Genomic DNA, 23,877 nt, shown 5'->3' with positions numbered 1-23,877 from the left:
CATTGTCAATTAGGACTACCCATTTTCCTTGAATAAGCACCCTGGCACTTAATTAAAATTTGTCCCAAGATGAGGCTGCTTATTTGAAGGAGGGAGGGTGGCTAAATTGGGGGGCACTCACTAATAAAATGTTAACCTTTACTGATTCTGTTGTAGTTTAAGCTTAAAAAGTCTTTAATTAAGTGGAAATAGAAACAGGTTTTCCTTGTACCCCTAATATTTTAAAAAAGTGAACAGGGGGGGCACTTGTTCTAAAGGAGTGCTTGTTTGATATTCTGACCATGGGAGTGGGTGCTTTTTTTAGGGGAGGGTGCTTATATTTAGAGTGCAGCTGCTTGTTAGGGAAAATACAGTATTTAGAAGAGGATTTTCATATATTATTACATCACCCCTATCCTGAGCCATATTTTCCACAATGCAGTCAGTCTCCTTTGCAACCTTTGTTCTGTCCCGTCACAAAATGTGTTTGGGAAAAGAGCGTGTTCCATAGCGAGGTTCAACAACAACAAGAACTGAAAGACAGACTACGATGCTGGGCGGGGGGCTGGGTAGAGTCTTTACTGTGGCGATACACTAGTATTTATAATACATGAGGTATCTAGCAAAGTAACTAAGATACCGCTGTTATAGCATGACCCGTCCAACATCGCATCGTCCAACACGACACACAACACAACAGAGTGAAAAATGGGTAGACACAGCTCAGACTCGGAGGACGATAGACGAAGGAAACAAAAATCTTCGAGGAAACGCGACAGAAGGAGTAGAAGTCGAGAACGGAGGAAACGTTCTCGGTCTCGAGAGAGAAAACGAAGTCGTTCCAGAAGCAGTAGTTATGAGGATTACAGGCGCAGCAGGTTCGAAGCTAATAGTGATATATTTACTACCATGTCTAGTTCTATCTTTATTATTAAGGTGAAGTATTTTTTAAAGTAAATACCCAACTAATTCTATCATTTTTTTTTCACTTGTTTTTCAACAGATTAAGTCGAAAAGGTAAAGGAACTATTTCAGAAGCTCCATTGTAATAAATTGTATGCTTAAAAAGAAAACTGAGGTAGGAAGGCTGGCTACTGTTATTCACTTTAATATGCTCATTTACAGAGGTGAAAGTGGTAAGGACATTTTATTATTTTTTTCACTTGGTTTAACCTTAAAAGTGCATTCATTTCGTCGACATATTATAAAACCACACTAGATTATAAACAAAGTATGCAGTATCTGAAATCAGTGAAATTTTTTAAATACTTTTGAGTGCTGGTTGTTCTTTTTTCTTGAAGAGTAATCAGGTCAAATAGAGACATAAGGAACATGCTGCTTGTTACCCCTTCTCAGACACACCCCCATTCCCCAGCTCCATGACATTTTTAATGCAAATCCAACATGGAAGACCACATAACCTTGACCTTTACAATCTATTATCATCATTATTCTACTACAGGTCACCGGTTTAGTCGATCAAGTAGCAGTAGAAGCACTAGCAGTAGTTCCAGTAATGGTGACAAGAGAAGAAGTAGGAAAGATAAAAAGTAAGGGATTCTTACATTAGAAGCCAATCACATGAGGTTGGTCAAATGACATATGAGCAAGGCTTACATAGTAAATTTTTTTCAACAAAAAGGTGATAAAAAGATAACAGAGTGTACACTCAGCTTTTTTGTTGAATCGGACAAGACTGCAAAACTGTATCCTGCTTGTACCAAGAGTAGATAGAATGGACAGTTACTAATAGTATTTTTTTCTCTGTTTGTGTAGGGATTCAAGTTCACAAGTAAGAGTTTTTAAAACACATGTTAAATGATCAAATGTTTTTTTGTTATAGTGATATTTCAGATACAATGAATATATGAAGTTCATATATTCAGATAATATATATATCAGATATATATCAGATACAATGAATATATGAAGTTCATATATTCATTGTATCTGATTTATCATCACGGGTTTATTACGAATCAACTTAACGGCCTGCTCCCAGTTGGCTTGTTGGCTCAATCGGTAGAGCACTGCATTAGTATCGCAGAGGTCAGTGGTTCGAATCCCGTACAGGCCTGATTTTTTTTCAGGTCTGATTTTTGCTATTGCATAAATAGCGCTATCTATAGCGAAGGATCGTGCATCAGACGTATAGTGATATTCTAACACAACTAACGTACTGAAAGTAAAGGCTAATCTTCTCTTGCTGGGGGTCTGTCGACCTGTCATGATTGTCCTTTCATTACCATCTGAAGATGATTCCTCGGAAAAAACAAGTTCTTGAACAATATTTTTTATACTTTTCTCAAATGTTCCCAGCATATGCCTGTTTTGAAAAATACAATAAAAAGATAGGTCGTGTTGCTTGGTTAAGAGATATGACATGCCAATTTTACCTCATTTATTATGCCTTTACTAGCACTAATTATAGATGACATTTCATTGGGTTCAGGGTATATTTTGTGGTAGCTGGAAGCAAGGGTTTCCTAAGTAGCACTTGAAAAAACTCGATAAGAAGTGTGGAGGGTATGGAGCAATTTGATACACAATTTGGGAAAAATTAGGCAATTTCAACAACATCAACTCAAAATATTCCTCAAGTTATTGTTTTCAAGACCGCTCAGGGTCTTAATTTATATCACCAAATGACTGGTTTCATTCACACTATTAGCTATAGTTTTATTTCCCTTTGATAATTCTATTTAATTTCTCCTATTCAAAGGGGATAATTTTGCACATCAAAATTATGCAACAAAAAATCTAGGTCACTGTGCTTTTTCAAGAGCCAAAGACCATTGCTCCTTTTTACCCACTGCATTGATTGACTAACAATACTGTGTTCTCGGAATGTACGAATGCTTATTCGCCTGATTACATGATTTTTATGTGCAGTTTAGGATGCACAATGCAATACTGAGGAATCACCTTAACTCTGCAGTTCAAAAATGTGATTTTCATATCGTCTTTTTAATTGCAGAAAAGTGAGTGGGAAATTTTATAACAATAACTACTTTATAATGTAGTGTAGGGAGTGACACCAGGGCAAATCCAAATTATGTGGGATACTTGATCTTCAAACCCTTTCTATAAAGGTCGGCACACACGAGGGGACTAGTCCCTGCAACTAGTCCCAGCGACCAGTTTCATGCAACTAGTCCCTTCATGTGAACTACACATTTCTGTGGTCGCACGAATTCAAACTGGTTTGAATTCGTGCAAACAGTCGCAGAGACTTGTTGCATGAAACTAAATGCTTGTCCCTTCATGTGAACTGTTTGTGTGACCACTCCCTGCGACTAAACGGTAAATAAGCCAATCATGGGTCAGTATGATAAGCTCTCATAATTCCCTACGCACTTTGTTTCAAAATGGTGGTGCAAGAGGAAGATGTTGATGTCAAAGGGCATGTTGATGAGGAAGAACAAGGAGTACTGTGGAGTGTTTCAAGTACAAGAATTCTTATTTAATTTTATAAGAAGAACAGAGTTCTTTGGGATAAAAACTGTCAAGTAACTAAAACCAAAATGAACAAAGTGCTATCGCCTCTTCAAGCAAAGTTACAGAAGGCAAGTCCTCCTCGAAGCCTAAACGACATAAAGAAACATTGGCATGGCCTTAGAAGCATGGCTCTTAAGGTACATGAAGAAATCACCTTCCTAATAAGAGAATATCAAGTAGGTGTACTGGTCTGATTTATTTTTTTTTCTAAGGGAAACTGTGACTGTAGGGAGAATGGAAAGTGAAACGGAATGGAGCGACCAACAAATAGGTAATTTTTCAAATACCACAGATTGGTTAGTGTATTTCCCAAATTTCAAGTCAATCAGTGGATCTGTCAGTGACTTTCTTCTCTTAATCCACTTATCAACTTTTAGTACTAAAAATGTCCCTGACTACCACCAACTTAACTAACCACCTCAGTTGTACATGTGTGTACAGTTGTTATAATCCATTCTTATATATACACCCTAATTTCCGTCTACCTTATCTAGTAGGGGACCACTTTCCTTTGCCTTTTTGGGTGGTGGCTATGTTGAGTGGTTAGATGTAGCTGAATGGTTCTATGCATGTTGTGTATACCTTTGAACAGAAGTCCCTTCTTCATCTTATGCTGAAATTTGGTTTACATAATTTAGGCAAAATATAACTTAATGTAGAATTGTGTATAAACTTTGTTAAGTTGTTTCCAATTCTAAATTAATTTGATTATGTGAAATAATTTTAGCATGTTATCGATTCTTTGTGTATTCAAATCTATATTTCTCTTTGTAGAAACTCTCATTGCATTCTATCAAGGCAATGAATCCCTTTGGAACCACAACAATCCCCAGTATCACCAGAATAATAACAAGGATTTGCTGTATGACATGCTTATGAAAGACCTTGTGGACAAGTATGATGCTGATGATATCAAGAAAAAGTGGAAAGAGCTTGTCAAAAAATTGAAATTAGAGCATTCTAAGGCATCTGTAAAGCCATCTGGAAGTGGCACAACTGACATCTACACTCCAGCCTGGGAATTTTATAGTCAATTGAAGTTCCTCACTGCTGTCTGTGATGATACAGATGAGACTGTTGATTATTGAAGAATCTTCAAAACCGAAAGTTTTTAGAAAAGCTTCAAAACAACAGCAAAGGGATGACCAAGAAAATAGAAAACTAGAGTTGTTTTCAGAAGCAGTGATGGCTATGAAACAGCCTGAAAAGCATAAGCAACAAAACATTTCAGTTGAAAATAGTGAAGTTGCAGCATTTGCAAATTATGTACGTTTAAGCTTGTCACAATTAAGTCAAAGAAAGTTTCGCAGGGCAAAGAAGTGCATAAAAATTATGATATATTATTTCAGATAGAAGAAAGTGATGATATGGAGGTTGCTAGTGGTGCCCCTACTCAATTTGCTACACTTGGTAGGTACAGCCCTGCCCCATCTATGGCTTCCTACAGTTCAAGTGAAGCCAGTAATTTTCAACACAACATCCCTGTTGCTCATGAAAACATGCAAATGGATTCTTACAGCCATGCAGCCATGGAATATTATTAATTTACAGATCTATATTCCTTTGTTCATTCAAAGCCATCCCTGTTCTCCACGAAAACATGCAATTAAAAATTATTGAATTCATAGCATGTCATGGCATGACACTAAGATGCAAAGATGTGGCTTTCTTTTGGTATAAATGTTCAATTTTCATTGTGTTTTAAGAAATATGGTTTGCTGGTGTGCAGGCTATACTGTTGTCCTAATGTATTTAACACCATGATTATAAACTTGTGGAGAATCAGTAATAGTTAGAATCATCAGGCATTTAAGGTTATTGGATACTTTTGCTGACAGTGTGTTTGTGAAGAATTTTGACATATGGTAACCATGATGCTGATTTAAAATGGTTCAATTTTGTTTTTCATAGAGTTTAAGTGTGCTCAGTAAAACCAAAATATAAGTTAGCCAAATATCTATGCACTGGTGCTGAAGGTCAGTTTGTATGTTTATTGGCAGTTGCAAGCCAGTGGCCTGAAAACTTAACACCCTTTTTATTGTTCATGCAGTATTTACTTAGAACATTGTAATGGGTTTTTTAACTTTTCAAGGACTTTCTCACCTTTGTTTTTGTTAATTTTGCAATGGTGGAAACACCTGGTTATACTGGAAAAGATGTTTTTACTTATAACACAACCACAAGTGTTACTTTATTGTAACTGTACATGTTATAACTAAAAATAAACAAATTGAGTTCTTCATGTTTTTGTCTTGTCAGTCGGCATTCATTTGATATGTCTGAAGAAAGTCCTTTCCTACACTTCTGTATGGAGAATTTGGTGGTATATCAATTCAGTATCCTTGAGTTGATGATTGTCTCAATTCTCATCACTTGCTGGTTAAACAATGTCTTGATAATCTAAGGAGAAGTTACATATTCATCACTTCTCTGGAAGTGATCATGAAAGGATTTATCATGCATTTTGTATGTCCAATGGGTTTACAATCGGCACATATGTCTTTGCCATGACAAATGCCTTCATTGTTAAACCACTGGGTGAATTCTTCCTGCATATTTTTAGCTTCATGAGAGCAATTTCTTGATACTGAAGGTTGTAAATCTAGGAAAGAATTTGCTGGTATGTCATCTCTCCATGACCCAGGAATAATTTCTGCTGTTTCGGGATCCTCCCTGTCACTAAGTGTGGGTGGACAATAAATGTTTCGAGTACTGGTATCAGCTCTTAGCCAGTTATGAAGGGTAAGTGCAGCCAGGGTAATTCTCTTTACTTTACATGGAGCTAACAAAAATAGCACTCTAAAGCAACACCACCTGTTTCCAAGAATTCTCAAAATATTTTCCGAAATTCTCCTACCCCTCGAAATGCGATAGTTGGCAATTCTTTGTTCCACAGTGAGATTCCTGCTGGGATAAGGCCTAAGCATGTACTTTGCTAACCCAAATGCCTCATCACCGGTGAGAACAAAAGGGACTGGTGTCACACGCCCTGGCAGTGGGCGTGGAGGTGGCACATTTAATGGGTTGTCTGGACTATCTAGTGCCTTTTTAAGGAAGCACCTGCCCCAGGCATGCCCATCTTGGTTTCTTCCATTAGTGCCCACATCAACATAAAAGCATTCATAATCTGGCCCGGAAACAACTAGGGCAATTATGCTTTCATTTCCTTCGTAATCATGAAAGTGTGAACCAGCATAAGCAGGCTTCTGTATAAGAATACGTTTTCCGTCTATTGCTCCAATATTATTTGGTATGTTCCATCTCAAATGGAACAGTTCTGCTATTTCAGACCATGTCTTAGCTTGCTGAGGTGTCTGAAGAAAGTCCTTTCCAAGCACATTGTAAATTGCATCACACACTTCTGTGACAATTCCACTGACAGTTGCTTTTCCAATGCGAAACTGAAAGGAAAGTGACTGACAGCTTTCGCCTGTAGTGAGAAAGCGTAGGGTCAAGGCTAACCTTTCGCTTGCTGAGATAGAGCTTCTCGTGCAAGTATCTTCCTTGTTAATATATGGCGCTATCAGCTCAGTTAAAGCAACACATTTTGGATAGAGCATCCTCGTGTACTTGCTAAATCCAGGCGTATCTTCAGCGGCCAGTTCCTGAAAAATTGTATGGAACCCGCCTGTTTCTTCTCTTCGTAGGAGCCATTGCTGTGCCCACATTCGTTTTGCATAAGTGACTGGCAACTCTTCATCCAGCATCATCATCATAAGCAATATTATCTGTTTTTGCTTCTCTTTAGCTCCAGACACCATCTTCTTACAAATTCCCGGCTTGTTTTCCTGCTTTCCCGCCAAAATAGATACTGTGAAGAAGGGATTGCGTGACTTCCGGTATTTGTAAACATTGCAGTTTCTATGAATTTTCCCTGAATTCTAGATTTCCACAACTGAAGAATAAAAAAACTATTTCTAGTTTTGTAAACATATAGAGATGTCTTGGACCCATTTTGATGGAATTTTTACCCTATTTGACTCTGTGTCTGTTAAAAATAAAAAAACAAAACAAAAACGGAACACGTAAAAGCATGAATAATCCGACTGAATAAGTGTAGTTCATTTGTGTTGATGTTTAATAGTGCTACAATGAAAAGTTACCAAATTTCATTGTTTTCGTGTAACGCCCCAGACTAAGAAACATCTTTTGCCTCTTAATTTTTTTATGTTCTTGTGCAACTGAGTGCCCTCGTGTGAACGCCTTAAGGGACTAGTCCCTGCTACCGGTCCCCTCGTGTAAACCCTTCAAAGACTTGTCACTGGGACTACTCACAGGGACTAGTCCCCTCGTGTGTGCCGACCTTAATACTGAACAATCAAAACAAATTCTTGTTTAGAGTAGCCTTCTCTTCTTTTCGTACACAAAATATGTGTCACTACTGCTTCTGATATTGACCTTTGCACCTTTACAGAAAGAAAAATTGTTAGGTCTTATTTCAATTGTTTCTTTCTTAAAGCTCACAAAAGAAAAGACTAAACAGAAAATGAAGAAAGCTTTGGCAAAAGCAGGTAAGCTGTGATGGCTCAAATACTTTGCTTTTAAACTTCATTTTTTTACAAAACAGATAATACTCTTTTCTTTTCCAATTATTTGTACTTTAACAGAGTCAAAAGATGAAATCCTCAAAAGAGATAAAGCTGTCAAGGAATTAAGTGAGTCCTAAAACCATTTTTTATTGTAAATTTTCCAGACTTGCCTTGCTGCAACAGTAAAAAGTCTTACAAGTGATGAGTGTGAGGGAAACTTCATTGACTGGGGAACACTTAACCCCAGTCTCAGTAAAGGTGGTCAATTATTTAAGTAGGTCGTGACTAAAATGGATACCCCAAAATCAGGTTTCTGAGTAAGGGCTGGAACTGAAGAAATTATTCTCCGAATTATTTACCAAAAATAAATATACTTAACTCATTTTGACTTAGATAGATACTCCAAAATCATGTTTCTGAGCAAGGAATGGAAGTGAATAAATGATTTATCTAATTATTTACCAAAATATGTGTCACTACTGCTTCTGATATTGACCTTTGCACCTTTACAGAAAGAAAAATTGTTAGAGACTTATAAGTGGTCACAATCCCCACTTATTAGTCTCGGGGGTCAATCAGCAATAATTACTTTTCCTTTGACAAAAACTTTATTCGCTGCTTTATTCAATAGGAGAGTTAGCACCTGACAAAGATGTGATATTACAAATAGAAAGCAGTGAATTTGTGCCCCAGTCCTTCAGCTCATCTTCTGGCTACAAAGGTCATCAGGTAACACAATCTCATGACAGTCTTAAATCCTGCTTAGTATCTTAACAGTTAACAGCATTCATGCTTTTTCTTACTCTGACAGATGGGTAGGAAAAATATTGATGGTAGCCATGAAGAAGCTATGTTTGGTATTGGTGGAGCAGTGCCAGAAATTTCATCCTCTACTGTAACTACAACAGAGTTAAAGACTGCTCCTCAATCAATTATATCACAAAATTCTGACAAGGAGGGACTGTTTGCTTCATGGGTGAGATAATGTGGCCTCTGTTAAGATGTGTTGATTGATACTCGTGGTTGGGAGGTTATTGATGAGAGAAACTTTTGTCTGCATCATCAGTGTCTGTAACTGTATGCTTGAGAACACAATCTATTTTAAAAAGAACTCATTCGACTTACTGCACCAAAGTTTCTCTTTCTAAATAGACTGTTGAGCATGTAACTCACTATTAATGTAGCATTCATGCAGAGTGACTGTACACAGATGTACAGTTATGAATGTTTTAAGTTGTCCAAAAGTTTTGCAACAAAACAACCTATGGTGTGGCTTTGTTTCTTTAAGCTCAATTAAGATCCTTATGGTAAATATTTTACAATGTTATAGATACACTCTTCATTTAAAGACTAATAAAACTGAACTGGAACAACATTTTTTCATGGGTGTTTTTCATTTCTATTTAGCTTCATGAAGACGAAGAAACCAAGACATCTCGCTGGATAACCAAATTAAAAAAGATGCGACAAGAACTTTTGGCGGCCACCTAGATGCAATGCTTGTGGCCATATCCTTTTTCTCTAATAAAAATACATTCAAGTCATTTTTGTATCAGTATGATTTATTGAATATAAAAGCAATTTCTTTTTTATCTTGTTTTACTAAAAAAGTGTAAAGTCTTAATAGGCCATTCCCCATGTGTTCAACACAAAAAGTTTTTCGGCAGATATAAACTCGTGTAATATTCTTTTCAAACTTTTCAAACATTTAACATATGGTAACAAAAGGAGTCTGACTTACGTAACAACTTACATCTAGAGTACAAAAACGTCTGGGTCAGTACTATATTGTAATAACTTAACCTTAGCAGTATTCTAGAGAACTCAAGCAGTAGTTTAACGATTTCAGAACTAATTCTAGATAAATTGTCCTACGAGACTCTATGTCAGTCTAACAAGCCATTGCTTAAATCCCTTGCAATAAAGATGACCTAAATAGTGATAGCTTTTCATGAATAGATGATAAGTATCTGTGTAGATATCAGAGATGGGTCTTGCCTTGTCAAAAGAATGCTCGTACAAAAAAGTGGTAAATGTTTCAGACATTACAGGATCGATGGAAACCGAGTACAAACTTCATCTAGAGATATTCTCATCGTTTTCTAAACGTGAACTTAACATAAAAATAAAATTTTGATTAGCCTTTCTGTTGTCCAGTTTTAAGTGATAGCAGTGATTCTCTTTTTCCATAATCGAAGTATTCTAACAGAAAGGCTTATAGGTCTATAAAAGAGTTATTAAGGTAACAATGTCATTTTAAATGGGTAGCTGGTCCTTTTTTTAAATCAGCAGTCGTAATCACATAGCATATCTTGAACGTAAGCGTAGATGACGAATGCGATATACATTGTTAAAAATGAAATACCGATTTTTCTGTTCAATTTAAACCGCACGCTGGCGAAAATCCCAAGGGCTATGATCAATATGAGAAGCAAAATGAAACCAAATTTGACGTGTGGTACCATCACAAGACTTCCTGAAGATAGCATTTTCTGCAAGAAAATAAAGATTGAAAATTAATCGAGGGTTAAAAATCAAGAAATACAACAATTGAATGGAATTTCCAAATAGGACACTAGTGAGAAATAAACAGACTCGGAAATAATATCATGTGCTGTACTTTTTCCACGGAAGGCGCTAGGAAGAGGAAAGAGTTAAGTGTATTCTTCACAGAAGCTACCTTCAAGAACAGGTTTTTTTTACCCTCTTTTGATGGAGTTGATATGAAATTCCATTTGATTTTACCTCTTCCTTTGGTGTTAGTAGTCGGATAGGTTGAAAGTTATCAATCATGATCCTGATAACAAATGGTAAGCCAATACCAAGGTTGATGTCAAAAACGTTCGATCCAATGGCGTTTGAAACGGCCATATCTCCAAAACCATCCCGTGCGACAATTATGGAACTTAACGCATCCTGAAAAGTCGAATAATTCACGTCGAGTTATGAAACTGATCTGTAATTAGCACAAAGGTCGAGTATCTAACCGAATCAGAGGAGGTAACAGGTTCGTTTATCTTGAGAGCTTTTCTTACTTATACAATTTAGAGGTAGCTTTTCTCACAAAGTCTAAATAAGTTCAGTCTGCACTCGAACCTAGTGGTCTACCCAGCGGAAGTTTATCCCAGTATCGAATCCAAACCACTTAACCTGGAGTCCAGTACACTGACCATAAGGCCACTGTTGTCTCTCTCTTCCTCAAAAGTGATAAGTTAGATACGCCAAAACTATCGGAGGCAATTAAAACCTCGTAGGTAACCCCCGAATGATAAGTCTTGAGATGTGGCAAGCCAGGGGTTTGAACAATGGTGCTTCACTTTACAAAACGTTAACAAGAAAGCACGTCTTTTTTTAAGCGACCGTCGATGTTTTCATAGCGTTATTTGTTATATATTCTCTGAATGAAGAAAACTGAAAGGGAAATTTTCCATTAAATCATTTGAAGACTAGAAGTTGAAACGTGACCACAGGAATCAATAACTTACCGGGATACTAGTGCCAATAGCTATGACCACTAACCCCATTGTAAATTTGTCCACGCTTAAGATGCACCCAGATCGTCCAACCAAAGTCACCATGCCAAAGCTTAAAATAGCTATCCAAATGATAGACATCGTGAAAGATGCTAGGAAGTATTTGCGATTGTGTGGCTTACTACAGTCGGGTATGGTCCACGTAAACATACAGATGAAAGGAAAGCTCACAACAAATAACACCCATCCTATGAAGTACTTAAATGGGGCCAAAACACCTCTTTCCTCGGGGTACTCAGGGAACTCTGCAGATACTGCAGGTAAACATGGACAAATTTTCATTTTTACTTCCTTCTCCTCGTCCGTTCGGACTTGAGTCTTGGAGTCCACGCCAGATTTTGCCTCTGAGTCATCATCTATAGGTACCGTGTGGGCGTTTCCGTTGGCGTCCACGTGAACAACAGAGACTGTAGGCTGCTGGCTCACAGCCATCTCTGAACGGCGTCTGTACTCTTTCATCACTTGTTTCTGTGCTACTGATTTAAGTCTGATTTTCTCTCCTGGAGCAACGACTCCAGCAGAACTCCTTCGATGTGCCTTAGGATTGTCATAAAGTTCTCTTAGTCCCGGAAACGATACTGAAAGCCGAGGCTTAACAGGAAGCGTCGAGTGATGGCTGCGTCCCAGGGATAGATTAATCTGTGGTTGGAAACGAGCATCCATTGCAAAATAGAGACAGGAATGTTTGTTTAAGCAACTGTTTTTGAAGTTTCGTCCTAGATAACAATTGCCAGATATGATCAACTTCCTGTATCATTCGACAGATAGCTACAGAAACACTACCTCCATCTGGCCTTTCCTCTTATTTTTGGCCATTTGTCTTTTAGTTTTAGCCTTTGACTCAAGGTTACAAATTTCCCTTTGATGAATTGTAAAATGCTATTCCTTTATAGCGGTAACCAACTCAGTTCTGTAAGCTTAAATAACAGGCTGACGCACCGCGTCAAAAGATCTAGCTACAACGCTTCTACCAAACATAAACTCCTTTCTAGCCAGGCTGTGTACAGTCGCCCTCAGCCTTCAAACTGATTGTTTTTCAGAATTAGGGGCGTCTGTATAGGCTACACTTTTGTACATCTGTCTAAGATCCTTGTCTCTACCGCTAAGCTTCTTTCTGTTTCCAGTTAATCGTTTTTTTTCCCTGAAGCACAACCAACTCTCGTCCTGCCTGCCTCGACTATCTACATGGAAACAAATGAACTTCGCCGAGTATAAACCTCAGAACGTTTTTACAAAGACTATTCCAAACATTTCCGATTTCGCAACTATGATATTTGCGAAATTCTGCTTTCCTTGCTACTACTAACCACTTCTTTTTACTGGCGTGAAACGAGGATAAAGGAATTTAGGAAGTCAATTTATTCGCAACGGGAATGGCAGGAGAAAAGAACAGAACTTTCGTCCCAATTGACACCTAACCCCTTTGTACCCACCATCCCACCCCGGGGAGGACATCCACTAGACAGTATCTCGTGCGTGGGAAATTAACGTCTCCTACCCCTAACCCTGCAGGAGACGGGACCTTCGGTTTTATTCGTCCTTATCCGAGAAGACTAGAATATCTATCCATTTCTTGTTATTATAGAAAGGTAGCAAATTATCCTCAGTTATTTTAAGACCATTAGTATTGGTCCGGCCGAGGCTCGAACCCTCGACCTCCCGCACAACACAATATGGCGCTCTAACCAATTGAGCTAACCAGGTGCGGTGCTACCGTGGCATATTTGTTTGCTTGTCCTTATCGCCGCTAGACGAAACTGTGCTATTAAACTAGTACCCTGTCGTACTATGGACAAATTTACTCTCTCTACCGCTTTAAATTGCCTTTCTTGAACAGCTTCTCAAGACTTGACTTTGAAATGGTTTGTCCCTTTAGACATGAAAGTCAGTGGTGAGAACACAATACTAACTGGTTGTGAATTATGTGTTACTTAACAGAGGCTTCCGTTTACTTACAAATGATCTAGAGACTTGTCCTTTGTTGGCGTGTGAAAATCTCCTTTGATCACTTAGATTAGCCGTTAAAACCACCTTCGAGTTTGTACCCTCATCTGCGTTACTTTCCTGAAAGAGAAACTCGACGTTTTAGAATGTTTGAGAGCACTTCTAGCTCAGCAGTATACTTAGTGTCAGTGGGTCTCAGTTGAATTTGTATTTCCTCTGTTGTCTGTTCGGGGATCCCTGTGCTAAAGACCGCTTCTTACCACCGATCTAATGGGAGGCAGCTTTCCTGCAGGTACTCCTTGCCGCCCTTGAAAAATAGCAACAGACGAGCTCTGTGCGTTGTGGTCTGACTGCACATCGATATCACTACTCACAAACTGTGTTACTTCTGTATTTTGTGGACTGACTTGTCCTCCCTTGTGCCTTGAAATAGAAATAAAAAGTGTTTGTTTGGCCGTCCAAAAAGCCCACTTCACGAGAGAGTTTATGAAATCAGCAAGCATTGTTATAACCATGCATTTACGTGAGCAGGCTGGACTTAAGTTTTTTTAAAGAAACGTTTTACTTCACTAAAACAAAAATAATTATTTTGTATACTTAAAACCAGTACAGTTTAGAAGTATATTTTTATGACAATCGTCTTGCAATTTTTTGATGAAATTCGCGTCTTTAGGAATTGGTCAGGTTAACAACTTATGTTATACTTGTTTTTTGAACAGTGTAGATTTTTTCGTAGTATTGATAGGAGGGAAGGTTGCGAGCAAGCAGTTTAAAATGTTATAGAACTATCGTGTGGAGAAATAAAGTTTATTGTTGGAATATTGCTTGTTTTTAAGTATGGAATCTTTGCTTTGTCTTGTGAAGAGTAAGTTACAAAGTTGCTCAGAACAGTAAAAATGAGAAGCAAATTGTACTAACAGTGTATGGGAAGCCAATGGAAGCTCTTCGTCCTTTGGGAACATTCTGACGGAGACAGGCAACAAGAAATAAAGCTGTCCGCGTTAGAAATTTTTTATACTTATTATATTATTTCTCTTATCAGTTTCTATTTTCAAATAGTTTTTTATATAGATTTCAGACGGTTTGATATTTTTACTTTTCTTCTTTTCAGTGCACTTTTACTTTCCTTTAGTTCATTTTCCTCATTTTTGTTACATTGTTCAACTTGACGAAAAATAAGTAGCATGTGAATGAATTACTATAGTAACCGGTTAGGTCAACGTTTATAGTTGAGTAAACTTTACAAGCACCGATATGCTTGATTGTAATGTCACCAGTTGTCTACAAGAATCAGTTTAAACGTGAATCATTGTAAAATTATCCATTAGGTACCATACTCAAACGGTTTCAGAAGGAAAATTCAGATGAAAGACTGTCATAGTTTCTTACTTACTTTGCCCCACCCATGAGATCCATAAGCCTGGTGTTGAACTTCATCAAAACGATGTAGAGAAAGTACAGACCGAGGAGAATGATGGACTCATATAGCTCGAACTTGCCATCCCATGCAAACCAAGAAAAGAATCCGAGTGATAGGGCGTAGCAGATAGAGTCTCTTATAAGCGGTCTCCAGTCTAGCTGAAGAACCTGCGAAATAAAAACACGACGATTGAGACAGCAGTATAAAGAACTTTTTTTTAACTTCTGCATTTTTTAATGTGCCTGAAGCTCACCCAAAACGCAGAATTGCCTCTAGAGTACTTTTAAACATAGTTTTAGAATATTTGATAGTGTCAGACTTCTTAATAAACCAATAGTGAATCTACGAATAGACCTCTCATAATGGAAATCCAGATTATTATCATGTGCATGCAAATCAGCCTTCTTACTCTCGCGATTTCAGGAAAAATGGTAAAACTGTTTCAACAAGAAAGGCAAATTAACATGAATAGTAGGTGGGCTCGCCATTTAAGAAAGAGTTCCACACGAACTAAGAATCACACACTCAAACGGAAACAGATTTGAAAACTTAAATCAAGGATTAACGTGATAATTAGTTGACTGTCGATTAATCTAAATGACAAAAAATTGTTTGTAATATTACAAATGTTTAACAATTATTCGCCAGAGGCGAAATGAATATTGTTAAATAATCCCCGCGACAAAGGCAGGGGGATTATTCAACGATATTCACCGAGCCTGAACGGAATAATTGCCATAGTAGAATTGTTCAGGTGCTTTCGAATTCCGTTGTAAATTCGTTATGTTGTTGCAACTATTCTGATTACTCGTATCGAGAAAAGCAGCCAGTCTCCACTAGGGTTTCACGGGTAAATTTAATTCAATCAGTAAAAACTTAATTTTTTTTTTTTTTTGAAAAATGTTTTACCTAAACAGCATTATTGGAATTTTCTACTATAACGTTTACCACTTCCTTGGTAACATTGACAAAACGCTGGGCAGTCATTTTGAAAGTTAGCACCCTTACTAAAATCACCTCGTGCAAGGTAATTATAGCGAGATATGACGTAGTCCTCGACCAATCAAAGTGCACGCATCTCTGTTATCACCGGAACAATTATATCAAAGATCAATAACCTAAGCACACCTGTCCTGCCAAGGCCGCAGTCAGAGCAATGATTACAAGAAGGTTGAATACCGCACTCCTAAAACAGAAGAGGGAATTTCACCAGTGGTGTCATCAGGTAGTCCATGTATAACACAGTATTTCATAAATTGAGTGATCGAGCATATTTATGGCAGAAAAGTACGGAAGATTACTCTAACCCTACTATTGTTCCGATTCCGACATCGCTCTCTACGGTTACTCCCGCGACAGAGGTGAATAGCTCCGGAGCAGAAGAACCTGCAGCCATGAAGGTTGCACCTGCCACATCCTCTGAAAGATCCAGTTTCTCAGATATTGCCTCAAGGGATGGCACAAAAAAGTCATCGCAAACGATAGCAAGCGCTATAGAAAGTAAAATTAAACAACACTTATTTTCTATCATAACGATTTTGTGCAAAGTGAATAAAGCTACGAGATAAAAGTGCAATGGATCTAAAGGTAAGATAGCTGATAAATTAACTGTTGTCTAATTTCAAAAATCTCACATTTCGGAAGAAAATTTTCCAGTGGCACTTTTCTATCACTGGAAATGCTTCCTCCAACAAACAACCGAGGTGAAGGCCAGTGCATATATAATGAGAGGACGGACATCAATAAACAGACTCATACTTTACCTACAAAAATGACAAGAACACTAAATATATGCAACGCCAGCCAGCCATATGCTTCATCGGGAGCCCACCATGTTTCCCGAGCTGAATAATTTCTCGAATGACCGATTTCAAAGTTGCAAGTTTCCCACTCGACACTTGATAGCAGATGTCTTGATTGGAAAACTGATCCTACAAAATGATTACAAAGGAATCATGTATCTATTGACTGAGTGGGAGAGGCGGACGGGTAAATATTTGACTCATAGCTCAGTGAGGTCCCAGTGTCATGACCGAGAGCCAAATATTTTCCCGTGTGGCTCAACCTAATTCAGTCAATAAGCATTTTATCATTTGACTGCCGCCTCCATCTTTCTTCCTTCATTCTTTCCACTTCCTCGCAGCGCTGCCCAGCCTTTTTCCGGCCCTAATCAAACCATCGCTTACAGGTCTCATTGGGGAATGTTTTTGTCTCGTGTTTTCATTAACATTGCGCACTGGATCGAACCAGTCTTCTGATTTAAGAGAGATACTTTTAAGCCGCAATAAAGACTTCTTGGACACTTTCTTTACTTTTTCTCCATTGAAGAACAATAATAGAAAACAAAGTAAGGAACAGAAGGAAAGGCACTGAAAAAAAAAAAAAGGAAAGAAAGATGGGTTTGTGTAAAAATAAAATGAAGTTCTTTTCTTTACGTGGGTTTGAGTGGGAGTTAGTTTTAATATACAATTTTAAGTGCTCTTAAGAAGTCATGTTCAGGGCTCGACACTAACTTTTCAACTTACTAGCCAAGTGGCTAGTGACGTCTTAGATTTTATGACAATTTCAGTTTATTTACTAGCCAAACTGGCTAGTGGAAATTGAAAACCACTAGCCAAAACTGAATTTCTACCAGTCTGAGGTTAGTGGGCTACCGTTAGTGTCGAGCTCTGCATGTTGATTTTATCGCTTGCTAATCAGCCCACTCGATTGCTAATCAGCAGAGAGTAGGAGTCTCGATAACAATCTGGAGCTCGCACTCCAGCTTCTGCTTATGATTTTCCTTACGTTTGTCCTTGTATCTTACATAGAACTGTTCATCTCTTCTGTTTTTGCTTTTTAATTTGATAACATTACTAAAAACAGTTTGAGAACCTTGACTAGTTAATTGTATCCCCGGCTGTTGCAATTTATCCGTCTCACTCAACTTACAATGAACTCTGTTTCCTTCTGCAATTTAAAGTCCTGTCATTGCCTAACACCAAAGCAAGAAAAAGTGTTTGCTCTTCCCGTTTATTCAATTAATGACAAAATCACTTGATTGTTTGAAAAAAGCAGAAAATTATAAGTACAAGTACCAAATTGTACTTTATGTGTTTCTTTTTTTGACCCTAACAAAATGTGATGTTTACTGTAAAGTGAATCTCGACGTTTAAAGCATAATTGTTGCCTTGTGTCAGATACTCAATTAATCTGTGTTCAATCAGGATCAGAGTAAGTAGTGTTACCGAACAATATGTCTTTTGTTTAGGTGATGCAGTTGAAAAATGCAATTAGCAGTATTTTTACAAGTCGCTATCGGAAAATAAGAGTCTCAGGTGATACGAAATTCTAAACGTTTGGGTGAAGGATAATTGAATAGACTCTTCTAATTTTTGTAAAGTTGTAGCTGGCAAGAACATTCTATTTCATTTTTCTTTGTTCTTTGGGGCATCAAATTCCTTTTGGCGAAAAGGAAAGCCCTTATTGGTTTTACTTTCGGGAAAGCCCTTTTTCTTTTCGTGCAATTTTTGTTTTATGGCAAGGGCAAAAGATTTGCATTTTATTAACAAGTGAGAGGTCTTTTGCAAAGACAATAGTTAACACCTCGCCAGTGATTGTTGTCCTATATGAGAAATGGAGAATAGAATATGAAAATTCGTTCTCAGTTGTAAGAATTGAGACAAGCCATTAGCTAGAGTAAACTGTTTTTTTGCACTCATTCTTTTTTAAAGTTGTGAAACCGTGGAATGCCTCTTCCTAAAGAGATAGTGCACGAACAGGATTTTAACATTTTTCGTAGGAAACTTAGAAAGTATTTTAAAATTTCGTAAAATATGTACACGCACACACACACACACACATATATATATATATGTATATATATATATATTTTTAACCTATTTCTTAATGACTCTTAAATTTTACATTGTAACTAAAATATATTATATTTTATGTAGGGAGCGTCCTCGATAGGGATAACCTTCGACGCTTCCTTTTGTTTAAATAAAAAATAAAAAATAAATTAATAAATAACAGGATTAGCCCGCGGCAAGGGGTTTTATATTAAAACTGCAAATTGTCTTCTGTTGAATGAAGCGTGCACCCTTAAGATGAATTCATTGTTTCATCCTGCCTAACGGCAAATTTGCTACAAAACGTTTTAAAATGTATTTTTAAAAGTAAATCAGCTAATCATTTTGTTTGTTTCTGGCGATAAACACCAGGTGCACTGCATTTTCCCACTCACATTTAAAACATGTTATGCACAAAGAAGCAGAAGCCAGAACATGCTTTTAACTGTGTTGACAATTTAGGCCGGGAAAGTAGCAACTCAATTAGATAAACAAGCAAAAAAACATTTCTTAGATTTACAAATAAGACACGACACAAATTGAAGTTTTCTTAGCCATATTTGAAAAACTTTCCAATGCAAACGGCTTGCATTTTCAAAGGACCGTTACTTTTATATTTTGTTCAGCATGCTGCACGCTGGTCGGCTTTGTTGATTAATTTTCATCTCATCGTTTTCCTCCAATGTTGAACATGAAACAAACACAGTAAAACTACCCTGAAATGTCTGTCAATGCAATTACTGAAAGGAAACAAACTTTAACACTTGTCTGCATTGTGCGGCTATCAACAAAACGCAAATAAATTTCTTGTTCTCACTTACAAGCCATTTCGAGGGTCTTTGTATTACAATAATAATCACTACTTTCTGCAAGCGAGAATAGGAGTTACCACACATAATTATTAGTTCTTTGTGGAAAAAAATATCTCAATAACTGTCACGATGTACTTCAGCTGTATAATTTCCACTCGCTATAGATTCCAGTTCGATGTATATTTTCTGCAGCGTTTGTGACGGCATTAGCAAATTTGGATGAGATCCTCGGGCATCGATAAAATTTGTTTTTAACCAGATTTGGAGAGAATGTTTGTTGACAAAGGGAAGGAAGAGTTTCCTTTTTTTTTTACCTTCTTTTTTCTCACCTACACCGGTAACTTGTCCTCGAAATACAAATTGATAAGACTGACGGTGTGGTATATTTTTGGTTTGTTTGCTATAAATTGGCAAGGTTCCGGTCCGAGCAGTGCAAACTGTAATAAAACATTGATTTAAACAAAGCAATCTTTAAAAATTCGCATTAGTGAATCTTTATACTCCTTTAAAGCCAAGGTTGCAAGAGAATACTGAGGATTTTAAAAACATTTCTTACATCAAAACTTAATATTTCATGAAAATTGGCTGAAGACAAACGAGAGAATTGAGATTTGCCGCTCTTAATCCCGCATTTTTACATTACTTACTCTTTTCTAGATGTACCATAAACCGAAGACCGATAAACGACGAACGAGATTAAAATATAATGATTTTATTGTTAGAACGACGACAAAAAGAGCCGTAATACTTACCGTCTGTCAATTCCAAGCCGTCGGCTGCTGCTCTCAAAATTAAACCGCAACCAACCAACAGTGATATCACCAAAATACGACAGCACAAGATCAGACATTTTTGAAGCGGTGGTCTCGATGAAAACGTCCTTCTTCCTCTACACCAACTCATTGTCGGGAACTGAAAATTGGATGAGACAAACGGACATGGGTTAGCTAAAGATGATTTAATTTTTTCATGAAATATTAACAAAAATTTAGTTAAAAGTAGTTTAGCCCGTGGAATGAAAAACAACAAATCGTAACAATCTCTAAGAATTTAAGCAAAATTGTTTCTGATTACGCAAGCGAAGTAGGGTCAAGTTTTTATCTCACATTTAATTTTTATTTCTCCCCTATTTCCTCGTTTCTTTATGAAAAATTTTATCTATATTGCTTTAGAAATTAAATTGTTGAATTCAAGTTTATCTACGTTCACTAAACACGAAGGAAAAACTCACAGGCAGTATAAATCTTGTAAATAGGTTTGTCAGAGGCGGTGCTTGACACTTAACGAGGAGTTTTTTCGAAGTGCAAAAAATGAAGATCAGTTAAAACCCAAACATCTATACATGTTTACGCTTTTTACGGAAATTCATTTCTTGTCAGCTCCCTGCAGAGAAATTAATCTGTCAGAAAAATCAATCTATGGTTTTCAACAATATTTCTTAAGTTAAAATATCCGGAAGTTTCATACGTCTGGTGAAAATTCTCTCCTACTTGGGAAACTTTCGTCCTCGACGGCGCTAACAGTACTGGGTCGTGAAAGCTGCATCGAAAACTGGAAAAATCGAAATGAGAACTAATTGAAATTCCCTCCGATGATTGTAATCGACGGTTTGAATAAATGAACATTTCAATGCCCAATTTTCATTCGTTAAAAGCGACGTGAGGACAATGCTTCATTTCAATATTACATCTTTAGATGTCAAGTGAACAGAAAAGAAGCGCGGGGCTGTTTTGAAATAATCCTACAGCAATGGGAATAGAAGCGACTGTTAATTCATAAGAAATATACCTCTTGACCGCGGCTGCATTAGGTTATGGAGGTTTTTCCTTTCTTTTCTTTTCTATGCCCTATCATTTGTTTGATATTGTGTCGACCCTTATAGCCGTTGTTGGCCGTGAAACAAGGTTTGCTTTCGCCATTCAAAGGCAGTGCGCGTCATAATACGTCATCGTTACCAAGGTAACACCCAAATCAAGTGATTTACGTCCCTGTGGGCCTATCTCCCTCGTAGACATCAAAATCAGAACGAGAACCATGAATTATTTATAGTTTGGCGAAGGAAGCTTGGAAAAACAAAAAAATTGTTTACACAAAAATGTGATCTCATGAATTAAGAAGCCCATTTCCAATCGACAAATATTTAAAATGTCTTTTTTAAACGATGAATGGTAAACAATATATTTTTCTTTCCTACGACTGATTGTAAAAATATATCTTCGGCAAGTTTTCAAGTAAAATACTCCAAAATCATGCCAGTTTGTTAAATATGCATACGGGCCTTAAGCTTGTCTTGAATATTCCATGAAATCCTGACGAGAATTATCGGCAGGAGAGATTGTGGTTTGAAGATAACGCAATAATTCTTGCCGCACGATAACAATAATTTTCTAGCAAGATTATACCACTAACAATTCTTTAGAGACCTGTCTTGAAAATGTATGAAACTGAATTTGACATTCACGATGTTTTGAAAGTAACACTCACCAGTTGAATTTTCGTCACGATTTGTCAATTTTGCATACCGGAAAATGATGTTGTGGAAATCCGTGGTAAACTACCGACCATGCATATCATTGCATTATTTCGTTTCATATCGAATGGAAAATCGAAAAAAACAGAAAATTTGAAGTGTCGAATGGTGCGGCTAGATATCTATTGAGTCAATTGTTGTCTTTTTAAAATGCAAAGTTTCGAACCTTTCAAAATAAAATTAATGATCTCCGCAGGAACGATTTTAAGTGTAACCATCTGCCTTAACTATGGAATATAATTCTACAATATTGATTTACACGCAGGTTTTCACATTTCTCCGGCGCGCCATGAATTTTGAACTCCGTTTTCTTGACGTGATTTTGTGACTAATAAGTAAACGAAAAAGCTAGCTGGATCCTTCCTCAGGTGAAAAGACTGATATACATGTATTTTGTACCTACCTCGGACATGTTTTAATGGAGAGCTTTAGAGCCTCGACGTAGCTAGAAAATGTTTTTCCCGTTTGAGTAATACCGCAAAGTCCCCATTACAAAATAACACTGGCCATAGTTTGTCAATTGCAGCTGTATTACAAGCCAGTTAATCAAACAGAAGGTTATGAGAATTATGAATTATTACTCAATGAAAGATGCCTGAAGGTTATGTGCTATTTTCACCTGTAATATGTGATATGCTATATTACATCAGTCTAGAATTTTACGCTGAGTGGTAGGCAAATGCCCTCAATTAATAGACCTCAGTCGTTACAAAACTGAACAGAAAATATATTTAGCTTAATTTTACATCTCGTGAGTCTACGCGTATTATTACGCCGATTGTTATTCAGAGAAGCCAACTCTATGCATGCATTTCAAAAAATAGTTTTTGATTTGATTAGATTTTTTCCTGAGTCAGACAATATGCAAACGACACAAAGGCTTCAGATGGCAGTGTATTGATATTAGTGGTTAAGATTGAGGGCAATTTCAGTATTTCACTGGTTATAGACGCGTAGCTATTTTTTTATGTGCTTGTCTGTTTTTCAACCTAACTTAATTGCCTCTTCTTTCGCTACTCTTGGTAGATTCAAGATACCAGCGAAAACCCTCCCGATCACTCATCCTAACTAGTTCCCAGGATTCTCCGGATGTTGACTGCATCCTTCCTAAGATCAGACGGCAAAAGTTGAGTTTTGGGTGTTCGTCATCCTCAACGTATTTTCCACTATTCTTATCAGATAAATGAGATATTCTGTACGTGGAGGAAATATACCTGGTAACCGTCACGTACTTATTTCATTTATCAACTGCCACCGTCAAATGGTATCCATGCAGTCAATTGTGTAAGTGGTTTATTTCAAAGGTCCAATATCTGTAACTCAAAAAATAAAGAACCAGTCTATCATTTTCTGTTTGAGTTCAGCTCACTGTGGATTTAGATGCTAACTTGTTCCGTATTTACATCAGTGTACCAATATGTTTTGTGTTAAGTATAAACTGCTATGTTCGGGAACAGCCTTTAAAACAATTTTGATGAAAGACGAGCGTTTTCACTACTTGTAGACACTCTCGGTTCTAAATTCCAACAGAGCTGTATTTCTCTTCTTCCTTGGGATTGTCCCTTCCTTTGTTTTGATAATTGATCAAATCCTGTTGGACTCAGGACACAATTTGCCCGCCACTTTGCCAAACTAAGAACAATACCCATAAAAAAGCTGAGTAGTTTCCACCCAACGTGATAATAGGTTTCTCATTCAGTTGACTCTGCTTGCTGGTTTTGCTGGGAAACCGCACAGGGGGAATCACTGGAACACTACGGTTCATTTTCGGTCATTCTTTAGGGTTTTAGAATGTGCTT

At 37.3% G+C, this 23,877-nt stretch overlaps 4 protein-coding genes across 15 annotated transcripts; 2 read left to right on the top strand and 2 right to left on the bottom strand.

The window, feature by feature from the left end:
• The first annotated feature begins 626 nt into the window (after positions 1-626).
• LOC111331216 (uncharacterized) lies at positions 627-9,550 on the top strand. The gene is made up of 9 exons (XM_088726865.1): positions 627-857; positions 983-996; positions 1,442-1,529; positions 1,756-1,771; positions 7,937-7,988; positions 8,085-8,132; positions 8,638-8,735; positions 8,818-8,982; positions 9,414-9,550. The coding sequence occupies exons 1-9, from the start codon at positions 688-690 to the stop codon at positions 9,495-9,497; spliced, it is 735 nt and encodes a 244-aa protein (XP_088582991.1). The 5' UTR covers positions 627-687; the 3' UTR covers positions 9,498-9,550.
• On the top strand, positions 2,967-5,719 carry LOC111331240 (uncharacterized). The gene is made up of 2 exons (XM_022936311.2): positions 2,967-3,748; positions 4,252-5,719. Exons 1-2 carry the CDS (start codon positions 3,712-3,714, stop codon positions 4,563-4,565), a joined length of 351 nt encoding a protein of 116 aa, XP_022792046.2. The 5' UTR covers positions 2,967-3,711; the 3' UTR covers positions 4,566-5,719.
• Positions 5,866-7,238, bottom strand: LOC111331191 (uncharacterized). Its single transcript, XM_022936254.2, is given in 2 exon segments — positions 5,866-5,993; positions 5,996-7,238. Coding segments are annotated over 2 exon segments (1,278 nt in total). The 3' UTR covers positions 5,866-5,958.
• Positions 9,548-22,629, bottom strand: LOC111331118 (sodium/potassium/calcium exchanger 4). Of its 12 annotated transcripts, none has more exons than XM_088726854.1 (13): positions 21,337-21,460; positions 21,016-21,099; positions 20,301-20,460; positions 16,667-16,834; positions 16,211-16,394; positions 16,032-16,089; positions 14,877-15,070; positions 14,402-14,446; positions 13,744-13,906; positions 13,496-13,603; positions 11,492-12,076; positions 10,752-10,922; positions 9,548-10,498 (listed from the first exon to the last, which is right to left on the bottom strand). In XM_088726854.1, the coding sequence occupies exons 2-13, from the start codon at positions 21,091-21,093 to the stop codon at positions 10,292-10,294; spliced, it is 2,121 nt and encodes a 706-aa protein (XP_088582980.1). In that variant the 5' UTR covers positions 21,094-21,099; positions 21,337-21,460; the 3' UTR covers positions 9,548-10,291. The 12 variants fall into 12 exon arrangements, with proteins under 12 accessions (XP_088582980.1, XP_088582976.1, XP_088582981.1 ...); XM_088726850.1 differs by having other exon boundaries at positions 11,492-12,178; positions 21,337-21,459; XM_088726855.1 differs by having other exon boundaries at positions 11,492-12,178; positions 13,858-13,906; positions 21,337-21,459.
• Between the last annotated feature and the right edge of the window lie 1,248 nt (positions 22,630-23,877).

This window comes from Stylophora pistillata, chromosome 7 (assembly GCF_964205215.1).
Source record: "Stylophora pistillata chromosome 7, jaStyPist1.2, whole genome shotgun sequence".
Lineage (NCBI taxonomy): Eukaryota > Metazoa > Cnidaria > Anthozoa > Scleractinia > Pocilloporidae > Stylophora > Stylophora pistillata.
This window is presented reverse-complemented; position numbering and strand designations above follow the sequence as displayed.

What these genes read in the sequence shown, in the direction of transcription:
- LOC111331216 (XM_088726865.1), top strand. Translation starts at nt 688, where the DNA reads ATGGGTAGACACAGCTCAGACTCGGAGGACGATAGACGAAGGAAACAA. An exon ending in GAAAGCTTTGGCAAAAGCAG is followed by an intron (nt 7,989 to 8,084) that starts GTAAGCTGTGAT and finishes GTACTTTAACAG; the next exon opens with AGTCAAAAGATGAAATCCTC. An exon ending in AGGGACTGTTTGCTTCATGG is followed by an intron (nt 8,983 to 9,413) that starts GTGAGATAATGT and finishes ATTTCTATTTAG; the next exon opens with CTTCATGAAGACGAAGAAAC.
- LOC111331240 (XM_022936311.2), top strand. Translation starts at nt 3,712, where the DNA reads ATGGAAAGTGAAACGGAATGGAGCGACCAACAAATAG. An exon ending in ATGGAGCGACCAACAAATAG is followed by an intron (nt 3,749 to 4,251) that starts GTAATTTTTCAA and finishes TTCTCTTTGTAG; the next exon opens with AAACTCTCATTGCATTCTAT.
- LOC111331118 (XM_088726850.1), bottom strand. Translation starts at nt 21,093, where the DNA reads ATGCAGCTTTCACGACCCAGTACTGTTAGCGCCGTCGAGGACGAAAGT. An exon ending in GATCTCATGGGTGGGGCAAA is followed by an intron (nt 14,447 to 14,876) that starts GTAAGTAAGAAA and finishes TGTCTCCGTCAG; the next exon opens with AATGTTCCCAAAGGACGAAG. An exon ending in TGCCTCCCATTAGATCGGTG is followed by an intron (nt 13,604 to 13,743) that starts GTAAGAAGCGGT and finishes TTTCTCTTTCAG; the next exon opens with GAAAGTAACGCAGATGAGGG.